The 27,186-nt window shown below is 37.8% G+C and overlaps 1 protein-coding gene across 1 annotated transcript; it reads left to right on the plus strand.

The window, feature by feature from the left end:
* Nucleotides 1-5,912: 5,912 nt before the first annotated feature.
* LOC139753337 (sodium-coupled monocarboxylate transporter 2-like) lies at nt 5,913-26,351 on the plus strand. The gene is made up of 5 exons (XM_071669690.1): nt 5,913-6,028; nt 14,687-14,841; nt 15,003-15,217; nt 21,712-21,812; nt 22,197-26,351. The coding sequence occupies exons 1-5, from the start codon at nt 5,932-5,934 to the stop codon at nt 22,562-22,564; spliced, it is 936 nt and encodes a 311-aa protein (XP_071525791.1). The 5' UTR covers nt 5,913-5,931; the 3' UTR covers nt 22,565-26,351.
* Nucleotides 26,352-27,186: the final 835 nt, after the last annotated feature.

The raw sequence follows: 27,186 nt of genomic DNA on the forward strand, positions 1-27,186 counted from the left end.
GCATTTAAACAACACCTCCCTTTCCACATTCAGGCCCCACACACCTTTCCATGGGTTACCCAGGACGTTTCACATGCCCTGGTTCAATCCATTAACATTAAATCCATTAACTCCGGTATACCGCATCGTTCCAATTCCTCTATTCCTTGCACGCCTTTCACTCTCCTGCATCTTCAGGCCCCGATCACTCAATATCTTTTTCACTCCATCTTTCTAACTCCAATTTGTTCTCCCACTTCTCGTTCCCTCCAACTCTGACACATATATCCTCTTTGTCAATTTTCCTCACTCATTCTCTCCATGTAACCAAACCATTTCAAAACACCCTCTTCTGCTCTCTCAACCACACTCTTTTTATTACCACACATCTCTCTTACCCTATTAATACTTTCTCGATCAAGCCACCTCACACCTCATATTGTCCTCAAACATATCATTTTCAGCACATCCACCCTTCTCCGCACAACTCTATCCATAGCCCACGCCTCGCAACCATACAACATTGTTGGAACCACTATTCCTTCTAATATACCTATTTTTGATTTCCGAGATAAAGTTCTCGACTTCCACCAATTGTTCACCGCTCCCAGAATTTTCGCCCCCTCCCCCACCCTATGATTCATTTCCGCTTCCATGGTTCCAACCGCTGCCAAATCCACTCCCAGATATCTAAAACACTTCACTTACTCCTGTTTTTCTCCATTCAAACTTAACCTCCCAATTGACTTGACCCTCAACCCTACTGTACCTAATAACCTTTCTCGTATTTACATTTACTCTCAACTTTCTTCTTTCACACACTTTCCCAAACACAGTCACCACCTTCTGCAGTTTCTCACATGAATCAGCCACCAACGGTGTATCATCAGCAAACAACTGACTCACTTCCCAAGCTCTCTCATCCACAACAGACTGCATATTTGCCCCTCTTTCCAAAACTCTTGCATTTACCTCCGTAACAACCCCATCTATAAAGAAATTAAATAACCTTGGAGACATCACAAACCTCTGCCGTAAACCTACATTCACTGAGAACCAATCGCTTTCCTCTCTCCCTACACATAAACATGCCTTATATCCTCGATAAAAACTTTTCACAGCATCTAACAGCTTGCCTCCCACACCATATATTCTTAATACCTTCCACAGAGCATCTCTATCAACTCTATCATATGCCTTCTCCAGATCCACAAATGCTACATACAAATCAATTTGCTTTTCTAATTATTTTTCACATACATTCTTCAAAGGAAACACCTGATCCACACATCTTTACCACTTCTGAAACCACACTACTCTTCCCCAATCTGAAGCTTTGTACATGCCTTCACCCTCTCAATCAATACCCTCCCATATAATTTCCCAGGAATACTCAACAAACTTATACTTCTGTAATTTGAGCACTCACTCTTATCCCCTTTGCCTTTGTACAATGGCACTATGCACGCATTCCGCCAATCCTCAGGCACCTCACCATGAGTCATACATACATTAAATAACCTTACCAACCAGTCAACAATACAGTCACCCCCTTTTTAAATAAATTCAATTGCAATACCATCCAAATCCCGTGCATTGCCGGCTTTCATCTTTCGCAAAGCTTTTACTAGCTCTCCTTTGTTTCCCAAATCATCAAACACATTCAACAAAAATTCAAAATACTCACTCCATCTCCTTCTCACATCACCACTACTTGTTATCACCTCCCCATTTGTTCCCATTTGTTCCCTTGTCTTACACACTTTATTTACCTCCTTCCAAAACATCTTATTATTCTCCCTAAGATTTAATGATACTCTCTCACCCGAACTCTCATTTGCCCTCTATTTCACCTCTTCCACCTTTCTCTTGACCTCCAGCCTCTTTCTTTTATACATCTCCCACTCATTTGCATTATATCTCTGCAAAAATCGTCCAAATGCCTCTCTCTTCTCTTTCACGAGCAATCTTACTTCTTCATCCCACCACTCACTACCATCTCTAATCTGCCCACCTCCCACACTTCTCATGCCATAAGAATCTTTTGCGCAAGCCATCACTGCTTCCCTAAATACATCCCATTCCTCCCCCACTACCCTTACCTCCTTTGTTCTCACCTTTTTCTATTCTGTACTCAGTCTCTCTTGGTACTTCCTCAAACAGGTCTCCCTCCCACTCTCACTTACTCTCACCACTCTCTTCAACCCAACATTCTTTCTTCTTTTCTGAAAACCTCTACAAATATTCACCATTGCCTCCACAAGATAATGATGGATATATATATATATATATATATATATATATATATATATATATATATATATATATATATATATATATATATATATATATATATATATATATATATATATATATATATATATATATATATATATATATATATATATATATATATATATATATATATATATATATATATATATATATATATATATATATATATATATATATATATATATATATATATATATATATATATATATATATATATATATATATATATATATATATATATATATATATATATATATATGTATATATATATATATATATATATATATATATATATATATATATATATATATATATATATATATATATATATATATATTTATATATATGTATATATATATATATATATATATAAATATATATATGAATATACATATATATATATATATATATATATATATATATATATATATATATATATATATATATATATATATATATATATATATATATATATATATATACATATATATATATATATATATATATATATATATATATATATATATATATATATATATTTATATATATATATATATATATATATATATATATATATATATATATATATATATATATATATATATATATTTATATATGTATATATATATATATATATATATATATATATATATATATATATATATATATATATATATATATATATATATATATATACACATTCACTCTCCTCTTTTCCTACACGTACACATGCCTTACATCCTCGATAAAAAACTTTTCACTGCTTCTAACAACTTGCTTCCCGCACCATATATTTTTAATACCTTCCACAGAGCATCTCTGTCAACTCTATTATATGCCTTTTCCAGATCCATAAATGCTACATACAAATCCATTTGCTTTTCTGAGTATTTTTCACATACATTCTTCAAAGCAAACACCTGATCCACACATCCTATACCACTTCTGAAACCACACTGCTCTTCCCCAATCTGATGCTCTGTACATTTCTTCACCCTCTCAATCAATACCCTCCCATACAATTTACCACGAATACTCAACATACTTATACCTCTGTAATTTGAGCACTCATTCTTATCCCCTTTGTCTTTGTCCAATTGCACTATGCAAGCAGTCCGCCAATCCTCAGGCCCCTCACCATGAATCATGCATACATTAAGTAACCTTACCAACCAATCAACAATACAGTCACCCCCTTTTTTAATAAATTCCACTGCAATACCATCCAAACCTGCTCCCTTGCCGGGTTTCATGTTCCGGAAAGCATTTACTACCTCTTCTCTGTTTACCAAATCATTTTCCCTAACCATCTCACTTTGCACACCACCTCAACCAAAACACTCTATATCTGCCACTCTATCATCCAACACATTCAACAAACCTTCAAAACACTCACTCCATCTCGTTTTCACATGACCACTACCTGTTATCACCTCCCCATTAGCCCCCTTCTCTGAATTTCCCATTTGCTCCACATTTGCTTCCACATCCAGGCCCCACAAAACTTTCCATGGTTTACTCCAGACACTTCACATTCCCTGGTTGATTCCATTGACAGGACATCGACCCCGGTATACCACATCGTTCCAAGGAATAATGAACAAACCTCTGTAATTTGAGCACACACTTTAATCCCCCTTTGCCTTTCAACAATGGCACTTTGCAAGCATTCCGCTAAAACTCAGACACCTTACCATGAGACATATACACATTAAATAACCTTACCAACCAGTCAAAATTACAGTCACCCCTCTCTTTAATAAATTCCACTGCAATACCATCGAAACCCGCTTCCTTGCCGGCTTTCATCTTCTGTAAAGCTTTTACTACCTCTTCTCTGTTTACAAATTATTTTCCCTAACCCTCTCACTTTCCACACCAACTCGACCAAAACACCCTATATCTGCCACTCTATCATCAAACACATTCAACAAACCTTCAAAATACTCACTCCATCTCCCTGTCACATCACCACTACTTGATATCACCTCCCCATTAGCCCCTTTTACTGAATTTCATATTTGTTCCCTTGTCTTACGCACTTTATTTACCTCCTTCCATAACATCTTTTTATTCTCCCTAGAATTTAATGATTCTCTCTCACCCCAACTTTCATTAGCCCTCTTTTTCACTTCTTGTACCTTTCTCTTGACCTCCTACCTCTTTCTTTCATACATTTCCCACTCATTTGCATTATATCCCTGCAAAAATCGTCCAAATACCTCTCTCTTCTCTTTCACTAATAATCTTTCTCCTTCATCCCACCACTCACTACCCTTTCTAATCTGCCCACCTCCCACGCTTCTCATGCCAAAAGCATCTTTTGCGCAAGCCATCACTGCTTCCCTAAATACATCCCATTCTTCCCCCACTCCCCTTAGTACTTTGTTCTCACCTTTTTCCATTCTGTACTCAGTGTCTCCTGGTACTTCCTCACACAAGTCTCCTTCCCAAGCTCACTTACTCTCACCACTCTCTTTACTCCAACATTCTCTCTTCTTTTCTGAAAACCTCTACAAATTTTCACCTTCGCCTCCACAAGATAATGATCAGACATCCCTCCAGTTGCTCCTCCAAACACATTAACATCCAAAAGTCTCTCTTTCGCGCGTCTATCAATTTACATGTTATCTAATAACGCTCTCTGGCCATTTCTTCTACTTATATACGTATACTAATGTATATCTCTCTTTTTAAACCAGGTATTCGCAATCACCAGTCCTTTTTCAGCACATAAATCTACAAGCTCCTCACCATTTCCATTTACAACACTGAACACCCCATGTACAACAATTATTCCCTTAACTGCCACATTATTCACCTTTGCATTCAAATCACCCATCACTATAACCCGGTTTCCTGCATCAAAACTACTAAGACACTTACTCAGCTGCTCCCGAAACACTTGCCTCTCATGATTTTTCTCCTCATACCCATGTGCATATGCATACATATATATATATATATATATATATATATATATATATATATATATATATATATATATATATATATATATATATATATATATATATATATATATATATATATATATATGTATATATATATATATATATATATATATATATATATATATATATATATATATATATATATATATATATATACATGTGTTTGTGTGTGTGTGTGTGTGAGAGAGAGAGATAGTGATTACCATTTCCGTTGTGGGTAAACTTTTACAGTTATGTTTTCCTGTTCCTTAACTTTGTATATAGGATACAGTTATTGTTGCGAGGGTATAAAAACATGCGCGCACACACACACAAACACACACATCCACATACACACACACACACACACACACACACACACACACACACATACACTCACCTACAGAGCACAATTGCCTATTTACATATCAGCCCGGAAGAATGATGAAAAACTGCGTTAGGTGCCCTGGATTTGAAACCCTAACTGTATATGGTGTTAAATGATGTTCACTGTGTGTGTGTACGTGTGTGTGTGTGTGTGTGTGTGTGTGTGTGTGTGTGTGTGTGTGTGTGTGTGTGTGTGTGTGTATTTGTGTTCTTTTGTGTTTTCCATAGTTTTAAGACTGCATTTATATGTTTTTATGCATAAGTAATTGTACATTTTATTATCATTTTCTTCAACAGTTCAGTGTCATCATCTGCAAATATGACTGTTCTCCTTGTCTGGGAAGACTTCCTGAAGGATCGAGACAATTTCAAAAGAATGAGCGATGAAAAATCCACAAACGTTATGAAGTTAATTTGTACGAAATGTTCTCCTTTCCCTCTATTCAGTGTGGCTTATTGAATTCCTTTCAGTCGTTATATCAAGAGTTTTGCTTTCTTTTATTAGCTACTGTGTATTTTTCCATTTCAGAATCTTTCAGTTGTGGTTTATTGTGTGTGTGTATGAGTGTGTGTGTGTGTGTGTGTGTGTGTGTGTGTGTGTGTGTGTGTGTGTGTGTGTGTGTATGTATGTGTGTGTGTGTGTGTGTATGTGTGTGTGTGAGTGTGTGTGTGTGTTTGTTGAGGGGGGGATATGTTAATCTCAATCACTATATGTTTCAAATAACATTTCAATATTGAACGCTGTTTCTCACTTCCTCGGTCTCATTTATTTCAGTTCTGTTACACACACACACACACACACAAACACACACATATATATATATATATATATATATATATATATATATATATATATATATATATATATATATATATATATATATATATATATATATATATATATATATATATATATATATATATACATATATATATATATATATATATATATATATATATATATATATATATATATATATATATATATATATATATATATATATATATATATTTATATCAATTTATTTTGCTATGTCGCTGTCTCCCGCGTTTGCGAGGTAGCGCAAGGAAACAGACGAAAGAAATGGACCAACCCACCCCCATACACATGTATATACACGCCTTTCACCCTCCTGCATGTTCAGGCCCCGATCACTCAAAATCTTTTTCACTCCATCTTTCCACCTCCAATTTGGTGTCCCAGTTCTCCTTGTTCCCTCCACCTATGACACATATACCTCTTGGTCAATCTTTCCCCACTCATTCTCTCTATGTGACCAAACCATTTCAAAACACCCTTATCTGCTCTCTCAACCACACTCTGTTTATTACCACATATCTCTCTTACCCTATTATTATTATTCGATCCAACCACCACACATTTTCCTCAAACATCACATTTCCAGCACATCCACCCTTCTGCGGAAAACACTGTCCTTAGCCCGAGTCTCGCAACCATACAACATTGTTGGAACCACTATTCCTTCAAACATACCCATTTTTGCTTTCCGAGATAATGTTATCAACTTCCAAACATTCTTCAAGGCTCCTAGAACTTTCGCCCCCTCCCCCACCCTATGATTCACTTCCGCTTCCATGGTTCCATCGGAAGCCAAATCCACTCCCAGATATCTAAAACACTTCATTTCCTCCAGTTTTTCTTCATTCAAACTTACCTACAAATTGACTTGACCGTCAACCCTACTGTACCTAATAACCTTGCTCTTATTCACATTTACTATCAAATTTCTTCTTTTACACACTTTACCAAAGTATACATATATATATATATATATATATATATATATATATATATATATATATATATATATATATACATATATATATTTTTCTTTTTTTTTTCTTTTTCTTTTTCGCTGTCTCCCGCGTTTGCGAGGTAGCGCAAGGAAACAGACGAATGAAATGGCCCAACCCACCCCCATACACAATGTATATACATACACGTCCACACACGCAAATATACATACCTATACATCTCAATGTACACATATATATAAAACACACAGACACAGCCTGTGTGCACACAATTCACACTGTCTGCCTTTATTCATTCCCATCGCCACCTCGCCACACATGGAATACCATCCTCCTCCCCCCTCATGTGTGCGAGGTAGCACTAGGAAAAGACAACAAAGGCCCCATTCGTTCACACTTGGTCTCTAGCTGTCATGCAATAATGCCCGAAACCACAGCTCCCTTTCCACATCCAGGCCCCACACAACTTTCCATGGTTTACCTCAGACGCTTCACATGCCCTGATTCAATCCACTGACAGCACGTCAACCCCGGTATACCACATCGATCCAATTCACTCTATTCCTCGCCCTCCTTTCACCCTCCTGCATGTTCAGGCCCCGATCACACAAAATCTTTTTCACTTCATCTTTCCACCTCCAATTTGGTCTCCCACTTTTCCTCGTTCCCTCCACCTCCGACACATATATCCTCTTGGTCAATCTTTCCTCACTCATTCTCTCCATGTGCCCAGACCATTTCAAAACACCCTCTTCTGCTCTCTCAACCACGCTTTCTTTATTTCCACACATCTCTCTTACCCTTACATTACTTACTCGATCAAACCACCTCACACCACACATTGTCCTCAAACATCTCATTTCCAGCACATCCACCCTCCTGCGCACAACTCTATCCATAGCCCACGCCTCGCAACCATACAACATTGTTGGAACCACTATTCCTTCAAATATACCCATTTTTGCTTTCCGAGATAATGTTCTCGACTTCCACACATTATTCAAGGCTCCAAGGATTTTCGCCCCCTCCCCCACCCTATGATTCAATTCCGCTTCCATGGTTCCATCCGCTGCCAGATCCACTCCCAGATATCTAAAACACTTTACTTCCTCCAGTTTTTCTCCATTCAAACTTACCTCCCAATATATATATATATATATATATATATATATATATATATATATATATATATATATATATATATATATATATATATATACATATATGATTGTATAAGCATGGGCGATGGCAAGAGGGCGTTATTGCATTACTTGTTAATTGACATGTGCGAGAAAGAGATACTTTTGGATGTTAATGTGCTGAGAGGTGCAACTGAAGTGATGCCTGATCATTATCTTGTGGTGGCGAAAGTGAAGATTTGTAGAGGTTCTCAGAAAAGAAGAAAGAATGTTAGGGTGAAGAGAGTGGTGAGAGTGAGGAATTCTCAGGAGAGACTGAGTACGCGACGGAAAAAGTTGAGAACAAAGGCCTTAACGGGAGTTGGGGAGGAACGGGATATATTTAGTGAAGCAGTGATGGCTTGAGCAAGGAGGCTTGTGGCATGAGAAGCGGAGGTGGGTTGATTAGAAAGGGTAGTGAGTGGTGGAATGAAGAAGTAAGAATATTATTGAAAGAAAAGAGAGAGGCATTTGGACAATTTTTGTAGGGAAATAATGCAAATGACTGGGAAATGTATAAAGGACAGAGGGAGGAGATCAAGAGAAAGGTACAAGACTCGAAAAAGAGGGCAAATGAGAGCTGGGGTGAGAGAGTATTATTTATTTTAGGGAGAATAAAAGGATGTTTTGGACGGAGGTAAATAGAATGCGTAAGACAGTTGAACGAATGGGAATTTCAGTGAAGGGGGTTAGTGGGGAGGTTATAACAAGACGTGGTGATGTGAGAAGGAGATGGCTTGATTATTTTGAAGGTTTGTTGAATGTGTTTGATGATACAGTGGCAGATATAGGTTGTTGTGGTGGTGGTAGTGTGCAAAGTGAGAGGGTTAGGGAAAATGATTTGGTAAACAGGGAAGAGGTAGTAAAACTTTGCGGAAGATGAAAGCCGGGAAAGCAGCGGGTTTGGATGGTATTGCCGTAGAATTTATTAAAAAAGGGGTGACTGTATTGTTAATTGCTTGGTGAGGTTATTTAATGTAAGTATGATTCATGGTAAGGTGCCTGAGGATTGACTGAATGCTTGCATAGTGCCATTGTACAAAGGCAAAGGGAATAAAAGTGAGTGCTCTAATTACAGAGGTATATGTTTGTTGAGTATTCCTGGGAAATTATATGGAAGGGTATTGATTGAGAGGGTGAAGGGATGTACTGAGCATCAGATTGGGGAAGTGCAGGGTTGTTTCATAAGTGGTAGAGGATGTGTGGATCTGCTGTTTGCTATGAAGAGTATATTCGAGAAATACTTAGAAAAGCAAATGTATTTTTATGTAGTATTTAAGGATCTGGCGAAGGCATATGATAAAGTTGATAGAGATGCTCTGTGGAAGGTATTAAGAGTATATGGCGTAGGAAGCAAGTTGTTGGAAGTAGTGAAAAGTTTTTAACGAGGATATAAGGCATGTCTACGTGTAGGAAGAGAGAAAAGTGATTGGTTCACAGTGAATGTTGGTTTGCGGCAGGGGATGTGTGATGTCTCCATGGTTGTTTAATTTGTTTATGGATGGGATTGTTAGGGAGGTGAATGCAAGAGTTTTGGAAAGATGGGCAAGTATGCAGTCTGTTGTGGGTGAGAGAGCTTGGGAAGTGAGTCATTTGTTGTTCGCTGATGATACAGCGCTGGTGGCTGATTCGTGTGAGAAACTGGAGAAGCTGATTATTGAGTATGGTAAATTGTGTGAAAGAAGAAAGCTGAGAGTAAATGTGAATAACAGCAAGGTTATTAGGTACAGTGGGGTTGAGGGACAAGCCAATTGGGAGGTAAGTTTGAATAGAGAAAAACTGGAGGAAATGAAGTGTTTTAGATATCTTGGTGTGGAATTGGCAGCGGATGGAACCATGGAAGCGGAAGAGAATCATAGGATGGGCAGAGTGCCAAAGTTCTGGGATCGTTTAATAATGTGTGGAAGTCGGGAAAATTACCTCGGAAAGCAAAAATGGGTATGTTTGAAGGAATAGATAAAGTTGTGCGGAGGATGGTGGATGTGCTGGAAATGAGATATTTGAGGACAATATGTGGTGTGAGGTGGTTTGATCAAATAAGTAATAATATGGTAAGAGAGATGTGTGTTAATAAATACAGTGTGGTTGAGGGAGCAGAAGTGGGTGTTTTGAAATGGCTTGGTCACATGGAGAGAATGAGTGAGGAAAGATTGACCAAGAGGATATATGTGTCAGAGGTGGAGAGAACGAAGAGAAGTGAGAGACCAAATTGGAGGTGGAATGATGGAGTGAAAACGATTTTGAGTGATCGAAGCCTGAACATGCAGGAGGGTGAAAGGCGTGCAAGGAATAGAGTGAATTGGAACGATATGGTATACCGGGGTCGACGTGCAGTCAGTGGATTGAACCAGGGCATGTGAAGCGTCTGGGGTAAACCATGGAAAGTTCTGTAGGGCCTGGATGTGGAAAGGGAGCTATGGTTTTGGTGCTTTATACATGACAGCTAGACACTTAGTGTGAACGAATGTGGCTTTTGTTGTCTATTCCTAGTGCTACCTCGTGCACATGCTTGGGGAGGGGGACTGTTTTTTCATGTGTGGCGAGGTGGCGATGAAATGAATAAAGGAAGACAGCATGAATTATATACATGTGTATACATGTATATCTCTGTGCGTGTATGTATATGTACACGTAAAGATGTATATTTGCGTGTGTGGATTTGTATGTATATATATGTGTATGTGGGTGGGTTGAGCCATTCTTTCGTCTGTTTCCTTGCATTACCTTGCTAATGCGGGAGACAGCGATAAAGTAAAATAAATGTATAAGAAAGAAAAAGAGAGAGAGAGAGAGAGAGAGAGAGAGAGAGAGAGAGAGAGAGAGAGAGAGAGAGAGAGAGAGAGAGAGAGAGAGAGAGAGAGAGAGAGAGAGAGAGAGAGAGAGAGAGAGAGAGAGAGAGGGAGAAATATATATATATATATATATATATATATATATATATATATATATATATATATATATATATATATATATATATATATTCTTTCTTTTACCTCCCTAACAACCCCATCCATAAACAAATTAAACAACCATGGAGACATCACACACCCCTGCCGCAAACCTACATTCACTGAGAACCAATCACTTTCCTCTCTTCCTACACGTACACATGCCTTACATCCTCGATAAAAACTTTTCACTGCTTCTAACAACTTGCCTCCCATACCATATATTCTTAATACCTTCCACAGAGCATCTCTATCAACTCTATCATATGTCTTCTCCAGATCCATAAATGCTACATACAAATCCATTTGCTTTTCTAAGTATTTCTCACATACATTCTTCAAAGCAAACACACCTGATCCACACATCCTCTACCACTTCTGAAACCACACTGCTCTTCCCCAATCTGATGCTCTGTACATGCTTTCACCCTCTCAATCAATACCCTCCCATATAATTTACCAGGAATACTCAGCAAACTTATACCTCTGTAATTTGAGCACTCACTCTTTTCCCATATATATATATATATATATATATATATATATATATATATATATATATATATATATATATATATATATATATATATATATATATATATATATATATATATATATATATATATATATATATATATATATATATATATATATATATATATATCTTTTTCTTTCATACTATTCGCCATTTCCCGCGTTAGCGAGATAGCGTTAAGAACAGAGGACTGGGCCTTTGAGGGAATATCCTCATCTGGCCCCCTTCTCTGTTCCTTCTTTGAGAAAAAAAAAAAAAAAACAAGAGGGGAGGATTTCCAGCCCCCCGCTCCCTTCCCTTTTAGTCGCCTTCTACGACACGCAGGGAATACGTGGGAAGTATTCTTTATCCCCTATCCCCAGGGATAATATATATATGTATATATATATATATATATATATATATATATATATATATATATATATATATATACTTTTTTTTTTTTATTTTTATACTTTGTCGCTGTCTCCCGCGTTTGCGAGGTAGCGCAAGGAAACAGACGAAAGAAATGGCCCAACCCCCCCCATACACATGTACATACACACGTCCACACACGCAAATATACATACCTACACAGCTTTCCATGGTTTACCCCGGACGCTTCACATGCCTTGATTCAATTCACTGACAGCACGTCAACCCCTGTATACCACATCGCTCCAATTCACTCTATTCCTTGCCCTCCTTTCACCCTCCTGCATGTTCAGGCCCCGATCACACAAAATCCTTTTCACTCCATCTTTCCACCTCCAATTTGGTCTCCCTCTTCTCCTCGTTCCCTCCACCTCCGACACATATATCCTCTTGGTCAATCTTTCCTCACTCATTCTCTCCATGTGCCCAAACCATTTCAAAACACCCTCTTCTGCTCTCTCAACCACGCTCTTTTTATTTCCACACATCTCTCTTACCCTTACGTTACTTACTCGATCAAACCACCTCACACCACATATTGTCCTCAAACATCTCATTTCCAGCACATCCATCCTCCTGCGCACAACTCTATCCATAGCCCACGCCTCGCAACCATACAACATTGTTGGAACTACTATTCCTTCAAACATACCCATTTTTGCTTTCCGGGATAATGTTCTCGACTTCCACACATTTTTCAAGGCTCCCAAAATTTTCGCCCCCTCCCCCACCCTATGATCCACTTCCGCTTCCATGGTTCCATCCGCTGACAGATCCACTCCCAGATATCTAAAACACTTCACTTCCTCCAGTTTTTCTCCATTCAAACTCACCTCCCAATTGACTTGACCCTCAACCCTACTGTACCTAATAACCTATATATATATATATATATATATATATATATATATATATATATATATATATATATATATATATATATATATATATATATATATATATATATATATATATATATATATATATATATATATATGTATATATATATATTGGAAAGGATCACAATTTTGCGCGTGATCAAGATATTCCTATGAGTCCACGAGGAAAATGAAACATGATAAGTTCCCAAGTGCGCAAGGGAGAAATATAACAGTCAGTTGATATACATCGAAGAGACGAAGCCAGGACGCCATTTGGTAAACATGTGATTGTCCAAAACATACAACGAGCGTTCATAAACTTATCATTTTACAAATTTTATCAACAATAAAGTTATCTAATTTGTATAGACCATCACTAATATTAAGATTATAATTCTTTGGGTATTTAATAATAAAAGATTCAATGATATTTCTCTTGGTAATCAAGTTAAGAGTTAGTAACTGAGATGGCGTTACTCCAGTCAATACATCGTTTTTGCTCTAGCCTTCCACCTCCAATTTGGTCTCCCGCTTCTCCTTGTTCCCTCAACGTCTGACATAATTATCTCTTTGTCTATCTTTCCACGCTCATTCTGTGTGCAAACCATTTCAACACACCCTCTTGTTCTTTCTCAACCTCACTCTTTTTAATATCACACTTCTCTCTTACCCTTTCATTACTTACTTCATCAAGCTACCTTACACCACATAATGTCCTGAAACATTCAATTTCCAACACATCCACTCTCCTGCGCAAAACGATATCTATAGCCTGTGTCTCATAACCATTTAACATTGTTTGGACCACTATTCCTTCAACCACACCCATTTTTGCTCTTCGAGATAACGTTCTCGCCTTCAGTAGATTCTTCTCCCAGAACCTTCGTCCCCTCTCCTACCCTGTTGAAGTTTGGGGTCCTGTCTTCGCTGCCTGTTATTTTTAGTACATGCTACTTATATCCGCAGTGATTAACACAGTTATAGTGAATGAAGTATTCTGAGCTTCTTGTATCAAAATTTAACCATTCCGTTCTACGAACTTACCACTAATGATATTTGCCTATATCATTTCCTGTGCCTCGCTACACTGTCTTCATGATTACTGTAGTCCAATAAGTAATGAACTTAGAAGGTGACTTCATATAAATCTTGCATTTCAATGAATTTCTTATATCATTCAGAGACAATCTATTCTTTAGATGTACAAACGCCATTATTTTACATTTATACTAGACAATAGCGAGAAGAAAAGCTGTCGTATCCATCTATTTCTTATCATTATGCTTTAGAGTTATTAATGAGAGCATATGATTTTACACATTTTCCTCTTTAATCATCGCAGCTTTGGTAGTGGGAGCTATAGGTATTTGCGTGGCTCTTCTAGTAGGAAACTTGGGGAGCATCTTCCATGTGAACTCCAGCATCGGTATGGCTCTGTTGGGCCCCCAGATGGGTGTATTTCTTACCGGCATATGTACCCCATGGGTCACTTACAAGGTAAAAAGATTAGTCATGTAAAATAGCCTTATTCTTCTTTGAATGAACTCATCAAGTTTGTCAACACATAGGTTCAAGTCAATCATGAGTTACTGTTTCGTTTTGAAAAACAGATGTACCGAAGAATATAAACCTCACACAATTATTATCACATACTACAGGGAGCTGTGGCTGGTCTCGCTGTGTCGTCCGTCTTCAACTTGTGGCTTGTGATTGGCAAGTTCGTACGAGGCGGAGGTTCGCTTCCCACCCTGCCACTCTCCACTGACGGATGCCCGGAGAACCTGGGTCATCTAGCCAATTACTCGGAGGCAGCTTTCTTCAAGAACATCACAGTGACCGATGCTCTGCTATCAAACGATACTTCCGTTCATGAGTAAGTGTGATGATGAAAGTTAAGTAATGAGTGTAAATGCCCCATATTATCTATCATTCTTCCAAGTCACTGAGTAAATATTTCAATCTTTCTCTGCTGCTAGTCGAGCATGTGCATGTTAGAAGTTCCGTGCTTAAGCAAGAAAGTGTGACCACTACTTTCTCATCTCTTTAGACAGAGGATTTTCCCTTCCATTCCGAGATCAGTGTCCAAATCATTTACGCTTAATCTTCAAAAAGATAAGTTTTATCGAATGAATTTTACAAAATTTTCCTTTCATTTAGAAATCAATAAATTTCGATATTTCTTACTTTTATCTAAGAGAACGAAAGGCACAACTTCATGTGACTATGATTTATTGCAAAATTAGGCAAGCAAAGAAAACAAACGTTTGACTGACATCTATGACACTGTTCAAGAGTGAGCGCCTCTGACTTGATTCTTCGCCTATAAATCTAATAAATAAACATTTTGGTTACCATGATGATGCTTTCTTTGATCACACAAATGACAAGAATCTAATGATTTCTTCCTTCAAATAGACTTCATTGCAAATATTTAAGAAAACATTTAGGAATTTAATGGCTTCCTTTAGACCTGATCGTTACAAGAGCTGAAAACCCTTGCTCACAGAGGTATATTGATTCTGCACCTGATTTTCTGGAGTTCTATAAGTTCTTGAAGACCAAGGGTATCTTCTCCAACTTTACTGACGTTCACACCGAACACATTCCTAACCCATCTATGTTGACATAGGTCGACATTTTTGTCCATTCCTGAAACTTCTTCAAATGATCTTGAAAAACTACACTAACGTCAGCAAGGGCTATTTTTGACGAATCTTCCTGCACTGCTGCACTCAGTTCTGGAAAAGCAGTTGTTTTTCCCCTAACTAATTTTTCTCTCCAAAGTGAAAGTTTCTTCTTGCAAGTGGCATTTTTTTCAGAAATTTCCATAATAGTTTGATTTCGGCCTTGCATGTCTGAGTTCAATTAATTCAGGTTCCTGAAGACGTCGCCTAAATAAGCTACTTTTGCCACCCAAGAAGAATCTTTCAGGGAGTCGGCCAGCTTATGCTTCTTTTCTTGGAGAAAAACTTATATTACAATTTTCATTTCAATAACCTTCCAAAAATGTGTCCTTGAGATATCCAGCGGACATCAGAGTGGAAAAGTAAGTCCTAAAGATGTGATCTCATTTCTTCACACATTCTATGGAAAATAATCGAGTTCGAAGCTCTGGCCTTCATAAAATTCACAGTTTGGACAACATTATTCAGAACCACTTGGAGTTGCGGCTGGAGACATTGATAAGCCAGTTTTCCCGATGTTAGAACCGGTGAAATATTGATGTCAAGGTTATCTCTTTTAATTCGAGTGAAAAAACCTACATGACTTTCCATCATACATGAAGCTCCATCATTACACATACAATCAAACAACTCAAACAGTCTAAATTGTGTTCCTTGAAAAAACTTTCAACCATAGCTGAGATGTCTCCTGTAGTGGTGGTTATTGACAAGGCAATACAGAACAGCAATTCCTCCAGAAATCTCTCATCTCAACTATACGTCACAAACACCATGAGTTAAGGTTCGTCAGCAATGTCCACAGATTCGTCTATGTACAATGAAAGTTTTCCTGCTATTTTTGAGCGTCACAATTTGTTGATCCTAAATATATGATTATATTAGATCAATTTGACGTCTGATGCTGTTGTTAGAAAGTGGCACCAATTCACCCTACTCAGCAGTCAACGTCTGCTCAACAAGTATTTTCTATCATAGCTACTACTGCTGGTTTTACCAGCTCCTCTCCAAAGTTATGAGGATTTTTGCATCTTGCAATGCGCCATACCACTTCAAAGGATGCCAAGGAAGCTTCCTCCAAGGAAAAACCTGAGCCTAAAGGAGCATCACTCTGATGTCGACTTGCTTGTTCTTCCTTACACTTCCAATAATCTGGTGGTTTTTCAACCAAGTTTGGGTGAACTGAACAAATGTGACGTCATAGTTTGTTTTCTTTCGTAGATTCGTTGGCGAGGACTTGCAGGCACTGGACATAGTGAGGACGGACATAATGATAATAATAATAATGATAATAGTAATAGTGATAATAATAATAATAATAATAATAATAATAATAATAATAATAATAATAATAATAATAGTAGTAGTAATAATAATAACAACAACAACAACAATAATAATAATAATAATAATAATAATAATAATAATAATAATAATAATAATAATAATAATAATAATAATGATAATAATAGTAATAATAATAAAAATAATAATAGTAATAATAATGATAACAATGATAATGATAATAATGATGATAATGATAAACACACAACGAAAATTGCTGTCGAAAGAATGTATACGAGTATACCTCTCTATGATTTCAAACAGAAATTACCAGTCTGCGACTATTCTTCAGATCAGATATGTGATTATTAGATGAATACGAGCACTCTGCCTATGAATTTGAAAATTAATGCAAATACCACGATATGAAATAATTCGAATACAATTAAACATAAATACTGTCTTCGAATGCATTTGAAGACGAATACCGAATACTAATACTCCATTTCTGCACCATATATTGTTCTATCACATACTTGTCTCACACATTTACAAACGATCACCCGCATACTAAGTGATAATGAATCTAATTATAAAAGTACTCATGTAGAAATTACCAACCTTATCACACCGGTCGTAACAATAAAGTCTCCTTCTTTCAGTGAAAATTCCCAGGCTTAAGCTGTTTCCTCTATGAGACAATTAAACGGGTATTCAACTCATGAAGTATCTTAGCAATTACAGTAAATAAAAAAGTATGTGGAAAAAACTTATGTTATGATAACTGTGTATCACAGCACGTCAGTCATCCAACACAACAACGCCAAAAGTAAGTGAATAACGACACTGCGATTGTGTCACGTTCCAGCGCTTTGGCGTACAAGTAATGGAAATTAACAGACTCAGATGCGTCAGGAGTTTTCTTACATTCATCGATGCTTTATTATACACAACTATTTTCCTGTTCCAGAGCCTCAATGACGCTTTATATTCCAAAATTGTAAAGTAAATATATTTGCACTATTTTGTACACTTAAAATATCATATGTTCTTATTTCTATTATTGTTTCAAACCATCCCACAACCCTCAGGAGCATCCTTGCGACCCTCATTTGGGTCGCGACCATGGATTTAGGAAACACTTCGTGACTAGGGAAATAATTTAATCTTGTAATATAAGTCCAATGTTGCCATGCTCCAACATTTGGTACAAGCTAAACAATAATATTGAAGACAATAACATTATTAGTGAAACAAGTCATGTCATCAGTGAAGACACTAGAACTCAAATAAACTACCACACTTAAGGCTCTCGAAGATAAACACTCACTGCATGCAAACAATTATGGTATTGTGAACTCCTCCCAGCACCTTCTCCCTTCACAGACGTATTTTCAGACTAAACTTTAATCCTCATTGATTCAGAGGATAATTAAGAAGGATCTCCTTCACACCCCTGCCAACAGGAAGTTTTACTGAGCACCTTCCCAGCACACCGAGGAAAAGGTAAAGCCAGATCATGGTCCGACCACCAAGAACATTATGAGTGATCTTACCAGATTTGTTAACCAGCGTCTCAAAGCTGAGACTCCAACACCACCATTTCTCCATTGTGGTCCTCATTGAGTTAAAGAGGAGGGTTTATGATATCAGAAATATTGCCATCGGCAGCGTCATTCACCGGCCGGTAAGTAGGTGAGTTGTCAAAAGCGTCACTGGTTTGGTAACCTCTCAATAAGGTCGCTACCTTGAGATCCCACTGAACTGTAAAGAGCCAACTTATGCTGTCCGACTCTATGTCCGTACTTTCACCTGTGGAAAAACCTACGTCAGATTGCATTTTATGTATGCTCTCCAATTGTAAGAGACAATGTATTGACAGGGGTTCAACAATATTTTAATTGCCTCTGTACCTTCATTCATATAACCTGTATAGACTCATCGCCTCGGTTATTTCAGTTAGCATGAAATTCATTTAGCTAACGGAGTTCAACAAACTTGCACCTCAGTCTAGAGTAATTCCAAAAAGCCTGTCTGGTGAGGTAAATGACTGAACCTTTGTAGACACTGCAGTCACTATTGCTTACCTCGCTCTTCTGAAAGACCTTAGGGAGTCGAGGTGTCTTAAAACCTGCAACTGAAAGACATTCACCTCCGCCTCAAACTGTTGACGGGTTATCGACATTACCGGAAGCGTGAATTCTTCTTTAGGAAGAAACATTCTGCTTGGTGCACAAATGAAATCCAGGACCATTGATGTGATTTAAGCGACTGGCCTTGTGGTCATATGCAGCTAGTTAGGCGACGACTGACTCAAAAAGTGATGCCAGTATTACTATTTCTGTGACCACAGCTCAGAGAACAACACAAAGACAGTGGTGGTTGAGAGACCTGGGTGATAAACCAGTAAAGGCATCAGAGAATCCTAATGATAGAGGTTCTTTCGATCTGTTTCATAAGGTACACAAAAAGCTGATATTGGTGTTCCATGTTGCTTTCTGACAACGCTTTTCCGCAAGTACCATAGTTGTATCGATGAACAGTTTTATGAAGACTGCTGACCATGGACACTGACAGGGAGCTCCAATAATAGTATGTATTAGTGTCATGATCTACCCTTTCTATACTGAGGTACCTAAGTCTCCGAGAGTGTCTTGTACATGTGATGCGCTTAGCTGTGCTTAAACTTTGTGCCTTAAAGAGCGTGCCTTCAGAGCCAGTGAATTTTGTTGATGGGGTTACGCCACAAGCTGTGGTCAATTTTGCTGACAGCATCTGGCTTCACGTATGACGTAAGGATCGATATCAATGGTCGAATCCTTCAAACCCCAGAATACACCCAGGAGTCTTGACATCAATTTACATGCAACGCATTGGCCAATGGATTAGAGGTGATGCGTCTTTCATTGGTTGAGTGATAATGGCATGGGTGTAATGTGATACTAGTGATGACATTTTTAAGGGTACCGCTCACAGAGACGTATCATCGTTAGAGCCCATTCATGACTGCACATTGCACGTTGAGAAAGACTGCCCCTTCGAATATCATTTGATGTACTCTATCTGCATTCTGACCTTTTGCTTCATGCTTTTGTGTGAATATTGTCATGAATTTTCTATACGCTTGGTAATGATATCATATATAATCCAGTTATCATATGTGAACCAGGGAGTTATTACAACCTGTGTTTTGGGAGGGACAGTAGGGGGCGGCGCAATGAGCCAGAACTGCAACGTTTGTTACGTATTTCTTTCAGGTCTAGATCACTGTTTCTTTTCCGTTGCCTCAAGTGCATGTAAGTTGTTGGCATTTATAATCACTAATCCCACATTTTTTTTTTCTCGTACACATCACGTGACAACACATAATTTGCCCACATCTTTGTTGCTTTTGTGTTTCGTCCGCCAACCCCCCCTCCCTCCCCCCCCTCTCCTTACCTTTCTCTAATTATGGACAACTCTTTGACTATTTGACTTCTTCCTACGAGGCTTTTCTTTCTTCACGTCCACGTGCTGAGATTCTTTATGCAGTGGATATCAGTGTGGATGGGTGAGGCTCCAACCTGGACGACACTAGTGGAGTCGAGGCCTTTTCAGTTTTTCTCCCTAACCCTCCGGGACAATTGATTTAACACCCTACCCAAGTTCCTGACTCACTCGATCAGTTTTCCCTCATTTTTTCTCTTACTCCTCCCACTATACATACACTATTTCTGACCCCTTATGGCCCTCTGACCACAATCATATTTCTAATACTTCAATTGAGTATGGCCAGCCTTATCCCTCATCAACATGCCAACCTTGGCACTTTGGAGGTCGTCAGAAGTTATCCCTGTGTAGCCTCTTTTTTGACTTTTTTGGGATGGGTACTGCTTCTCTAGTTGGGATGCCATTTGTTGTGCTGAATTCATATCAGAGGCTGTCTTGGCCGGGATGGAGCCCTACATTACATAATACAATTAATCTTTTCCTCCTCAATCATATTTTGATCGCTCCTGCTCTAATGCCTGTCGCAACAGGGACGGTGAGCACCGGACCATAAACCTCTTCCTTTCTCTTAAAACCCATTCCAATATCATTTCTTCTTGGAAACGTTGCAACTGTTCTCATCGAAAGAATAAGAGGAGAACAAGTAATAGGGGAAGAAGGGACGGCAAAGTGGGCTGAAGCCTCTAGAATTGAATAATTAGCATGAAAGTGATTAGGGTTAGTTGTAAGACGAGAGAAGGTCAGCGACTGAGAGTAGTTCGAGAGTAAGTGATCGGATCAAACCCTGAGGAACATTACGATTGACAGGGTAAAATAAGGGAAGTCGCTCCATCAACGACTCCTTCAATGGAACGATCTTAACCTAGACTTAACGACCGTAGAGCAGGAGAGTATTTTCATTTCTTTTTTTCAGGTCAGATTTCAAGACCATGTACGACATCTCGTACTGCTACAATGCAGCGATTGGACTTACTGTAACCCTAGTTATCAGCAATCTATTCTCCCTCTGCACAGGTGAGGCTCACAAGCACTGTTTGATCCTCTATGGTAAACCTTGTCATACTCGAGGCTTATAACGTCTTCCTGTGTGATAATTAAGGTTAAGGAGAATTCTTCCTCAGAAAGCAATAATGACAAGGAATTCTTAACATACATCCCTTCCTTTATCCATTTCTGTGTTTTATTGATCTTAGCACAAAGTCAACTGTTAAAAAAGTTATATGATAAACAGATGTACATGAGTCAAGTGTCCATCATCAAAATACCAAAGGACATGATAACACTATCACGTTTGAAAATAAAGTCCATTTTTTACTTCCAATGCCAAATAGTGTCGGTAATAACCATGAGCAAGACCATAACAATATCATCATCTTGATAACATATCATTGCTCCCAGGTCTACTTAGTCCCGGGGACCTGGAGGTTGGACTTACGAGCCCTACATGTGCACGATTCCACCAGTGGCTGTGGGGGCTCTTCCCTAGCAGCAGAAGCGTCACCATCTCTAGCAGCAGCCGAAGCGGAAATGAAGACAATACGGCGGCGTTTACTATGTCACCCGAGACGGATACTGATGATGGTAACACACGTTATGGCTGCAATACCATATATGAGGACGACGGTGGCGACAAAGATAAGACCATCAGTATGCATCGGACGATAGACACCAACACTGCCACCCAGGGCAACGGTACACACCAGCAGATGGTGTTCAATACATCGCCCAAGATGAACACTGGTGACCTCAAGACGAACGCTATATAAAGAACCAGCATGTATATGTAGATACGGCGACGTTCACATACATTATTTTCTTAACTGCAACACAAATTTTGGATCCTTTGGTTACAACCTATCTTAGATTCGGTTGGTATTTACTCACTGTTTATTCAATCTTCTTTAGATAGATAAGAATTGTACTTTGAAACTTTGCTGAAAATATCGTTTTATCCTGAGTATACAGACATCAGTATTTTTTTTGGAGGAACCATTTAGAATATTACATATGTCACTAACCGCCAGGACTCTCCTGATTAGATTATAGACTATACTCTGAAGCTTACTAATGAGACAGAAAAAATATCCTACTAAGCTTTGATGACATTCGAAATTACGATGATATAGGATATTCACATGTAATGATAACCAGCTACAGCACAAAGATCAGTTACACATAGTTAACGTCAGCCTCATAAGCGCTCAAAAATGTATGAAATGTGTCTTTATCGTGCGTTCAGTGTTGTCTACCGTGCTCCGCAGAGTATGACTACGCTTTTAGGAAGAGAACATATACATGATTATTGTCATCATACAATCTTAAAAACAAGAATTATTCAAGATTGTCTACAATATATGATACAAGGTTTGGAAAGACATAGCCCCATACCAAGACACTGTGAAAGGCTTTGCGGTTCCTTTAGAATAGTAAAGAATTCCATATGAATAATGTCAGGATTATAATGAGATACAAAGGACACTCGGGTGTCACATATTGACCAGCTAAAGAGACTGGTGTTTACTAGCTTATCTCCGCTGTATCCTGGAGTGATCCAGGCCGACTCATGATGACATAAATCCCCCTTGCTATCTTGCTATACTATAAGCGATGTGGACAAGGGTCAGATGGACTACGCTGTGTGAATAATTACCAGTTAGTAGCCTAACGCTTATAAGTCGGCGAACTTCTATAAATTCGCCTTCCATGAGCGGTAGAAAATTTGGCAATATCTAAAATGACAAGAAAGGAGGAAAAAAATCCACAAATCATTTGAATGACAATAGCGATCCATCCTTTGCCCTTGAGCCATCTAACCCAAGTGTTTATCCGACAACTCAGCACGTGATCCTTCCTCTAAAATTAACTTACCCTAGTTGGAGATTGACTCTTCCTCTAATCTACATTCAAAATCATTTGATGTCATCCCCTAACATAAGTATTTGTGACAGCTGGCCGTTATCATCATCTGAACCTCAAATATTCTCGATTATTTACTCTGTTAGTATGGCCGTAGCATAGGTGTGGGAGGGTGGTGCCTTTAAGCCGCGGTTATCCCTGGGAAACTAAGACTGTTATGTATCTTTACGTTCTAGTCATAGCTTGGGGTGACGTCTATCATCTTTATTCGCCTCTAGTCAATAATGCAAGCATGGAATCCTTTAAACTTTGGTCGGGGAAACTCGGCCGCACTTGTTACGAGGTTCAGTATTGAGCACCTGCATTGAAAGCCAGAGTGGCACCTAAAAAGAGCTATGATAAAAGTGAGACCTCTGTAGTTTGTGCTGATATAGACCTACCAGACTTCTGGTATTTTCTCAAGTGCAGAGGAGGTCAGTAGGACGAAAAGATAATAAATAGTTAAGAAAGGTCACCCTTATCAATGTACATCTTCATGTTTCAGGCATACATATCTAGTATACATTTTATTCAACCTTACAAATGTGCAATTCCCAATTTCCACATTTGTTTAACACGGAAAAGAAGAATTAGTGGTCTTAGAATGAGCTGTACCTGTTGAGCTACGCAGAGGAAGTGGGACGTAAGGTAAATGCCACACTAAGACGTTAACTCTTTCATAGGAAAGGTAATACCTCTCCTAGGGTTGGTAGGAGCCCTAGGATGAAATTTGTGATGGTTGTGGTACAGTTATTATCCATTACAAATCATCACCCAGGAAGAAGCACCATCCATTCAAGGAGGGGATCATCTGAATTCGATGGATGTTGTTGGGAATTCTATTTAATGTGGCAATGGACTCAGACAGGGATGTTTCTCGTGAATGCGCATTAAGTCAAAAAGAAACAGGCCAATGTATCTCTTCAAGAGTGTATGTGATAGTGAAAGAAATATTGAATTCATAGACATTGTAGGTCGAGTAGAAAGAAATACATAATTAGATCAGAAAAATACGAAATAAAAGCGAATAGTTTAGTTTCATGTTCTGTTGAAGAACAAGGAAACTACAAGTTTTTCAGGTAATTCATACAATTTTGTCACGAAGATTAAAGAGATCGCTCATGCATGGACTGTGCTAACAGAAATTCGTTGGATTTAGAACAGGCCAGGGATGAAATACACAATTCTTGCTTATTACCGTAAACTTAGTTGTTCACAAGGTCAAAATTATTAGTTCACTGATCAATTATCACACATATAACCCAATTTCTTATGGTTAATGGGAACAAGGAAATCATAAAAGTATATCCTTTTAATGACTTCCTTTAGAAACTCACCAGTGCTGAAGTTGTATGCAGTCTTCAGCCCATTACGCTGAAGCCTTTATGGGTCTCATTTACCCTCTTATGGAAGCTACGGTAACAAATGAATACATTCAGACTTGTTATCAACTGAACCCCTTCCCATCGTTTCTAGGATCACGTAAACATCAGGCTAATATCCCCGTACATCATATCTCCTGCTTTCATAAGAAATGAAGCCAGTACCTTATCTGACTCTGGACACTGGATATCTATATATAAAAGGTATAAAGGCATCATACACCTGGCATGCTTCTCAGTTAAAGATGCCCTTCTTTTTGTATCACAAATTTGAATGTGTCATGATTACAGATCCTAATATCCCTCAGGAATGTAATAAGTTCATCTAATGTCCAGAGAATGTTCCAGCATGGGCGCCTTTCGATCGATCGGAATATCTCTTTTCTTAGAAGAGACATTGGTTGCAACGATTTGTCAAATGGAATCTTTTTTTTCTTGGGAAGCTTTAAGACTCCCTGTTAACCACCATTCTTGTGACCTAAAGATAAAGAACTAGACAGTTATGTCAAGCAGTAACCTAGACTACTGACGACCTGATTAACTCTTTCGACAGGGACATTTCATGTGAGTCCTGTACCTGTGTCAGTGTAGCCATTACTTCCTTAGACAATGCTGACTTTCAAGTGTTGTCTTTGTACCTATATGCTAATGTTCACATACCTGTGCTTGTAAGTCAGCGCTGTGTTATTCGTCCCATTTTCACCATTGGCTGTAATAACACATTTTGTTGTTTGGGGATATGCTGCAAGGAATCGTAAGTGTAAACCCGTGAAGTGTAGAAGACACTTAAGTAACCCAGTCAAGAGTACCGGATGACAAGCAAGTCATGAGGATGCCTTCATTGAAAACATGAACCACAACAATGGACATTTGTTGGTGAACATTTTAATCCTCAAAAGACTTCATTTCTATTTTTCGATAACTTCGAATTATTGAATTGTCAGCTGATATTGTCTGGATGCATTAACTATTAACGCACTTTTCTGTCAATTTGCGTTAATATTAAAGAAAAAAGCTATTTAACCGAAAGTTCATACTTATAATACCTTATTATTTTTCCTGTATAATACAATCTGTCAAACATATGAATGGGTATATTGTATTACGTTAAGGTTGTATTCTTCTCCATTGTACTGTATATCACTTTGTTGTCAGGTCATACATTTACATCCCGTCTCGCTACAGCTTCCTCAATAAATTCAGACTTGGGCAGGATAACTCAATGCAGAAGGCAAATTCTGTTTAAGTTTAATGCCCATCTCTACAACAAAGATTCGTCACTGCTTTCTTCTCTCCTTCGATGATTCCGTAATTCTACCTCATTGAACGAACATGCCTGGTATTACTATAACATCCACTCTAGGTTGGAAACAACACATGACGGAAATTGCTATGTCTGTCCCATCATCAACGTATCTAAACCAGATTTTTCGATGATTACCGATTGAAGTTAGAAATGCAATCTCAAATTATTACATAAATAACTTACTAAGTATAGGATTAAGGCTATTTCCCATGGCAAGACCATATGTATATATACATATATATATATATATATATATATATATATATATATATATATATATATATATATATATATATATATATATATATATATTCCCATTTTAGAAAGTTAATACAAGGAGGGGAGGATTTCTGGCCCCCCGCTCCCGTCCCCTCTAGTCGCTTTCTACGACACGCGAGGAATACGTGGGAAGTATTCTTTCACCCCTATCCCCAGGGATAATATACATATATATATACATATACACATACACACACATACACATACATACGCACATATACACACACACACACACATACACATATATACATATGAGAAATGTAAGAAACAATTTAGAAAACTGAAACTTCTAGCTTGAAATGAATGAAAAAAAAGAATGTCACATAATGGTTCAACCTCTGGCTATGGAAAAAAGGAAATGTATAATTTATTTACACAAACGTCAATAGCAGTTCTCATCAATTTAACCACTGTATCAATAAGCTTCAATGTCTAAGCTACATTTTTCTCCAATTTCACTATTTTCCTTCACATTTTCAATTGTGTCTGAAGGTTCTACTTCAAGAGTGATTGTTTTTCCAGTAAG

The sequence above is a fragment of the Panulirus ornatus genome, chromosome 14 (assembly GCF_036320965.1).
Source record: "Panulirus ornatus isolate Po-2019 chromosome 14, ASM3632096v1, whole genome shotgun sequence".
Lineage (NCBI taxonomy): Eukaryota > Metazoa > Arthropoda > Malacostraca > Decapoda > Palinuridae > Panulirus > Panulirus ornatus.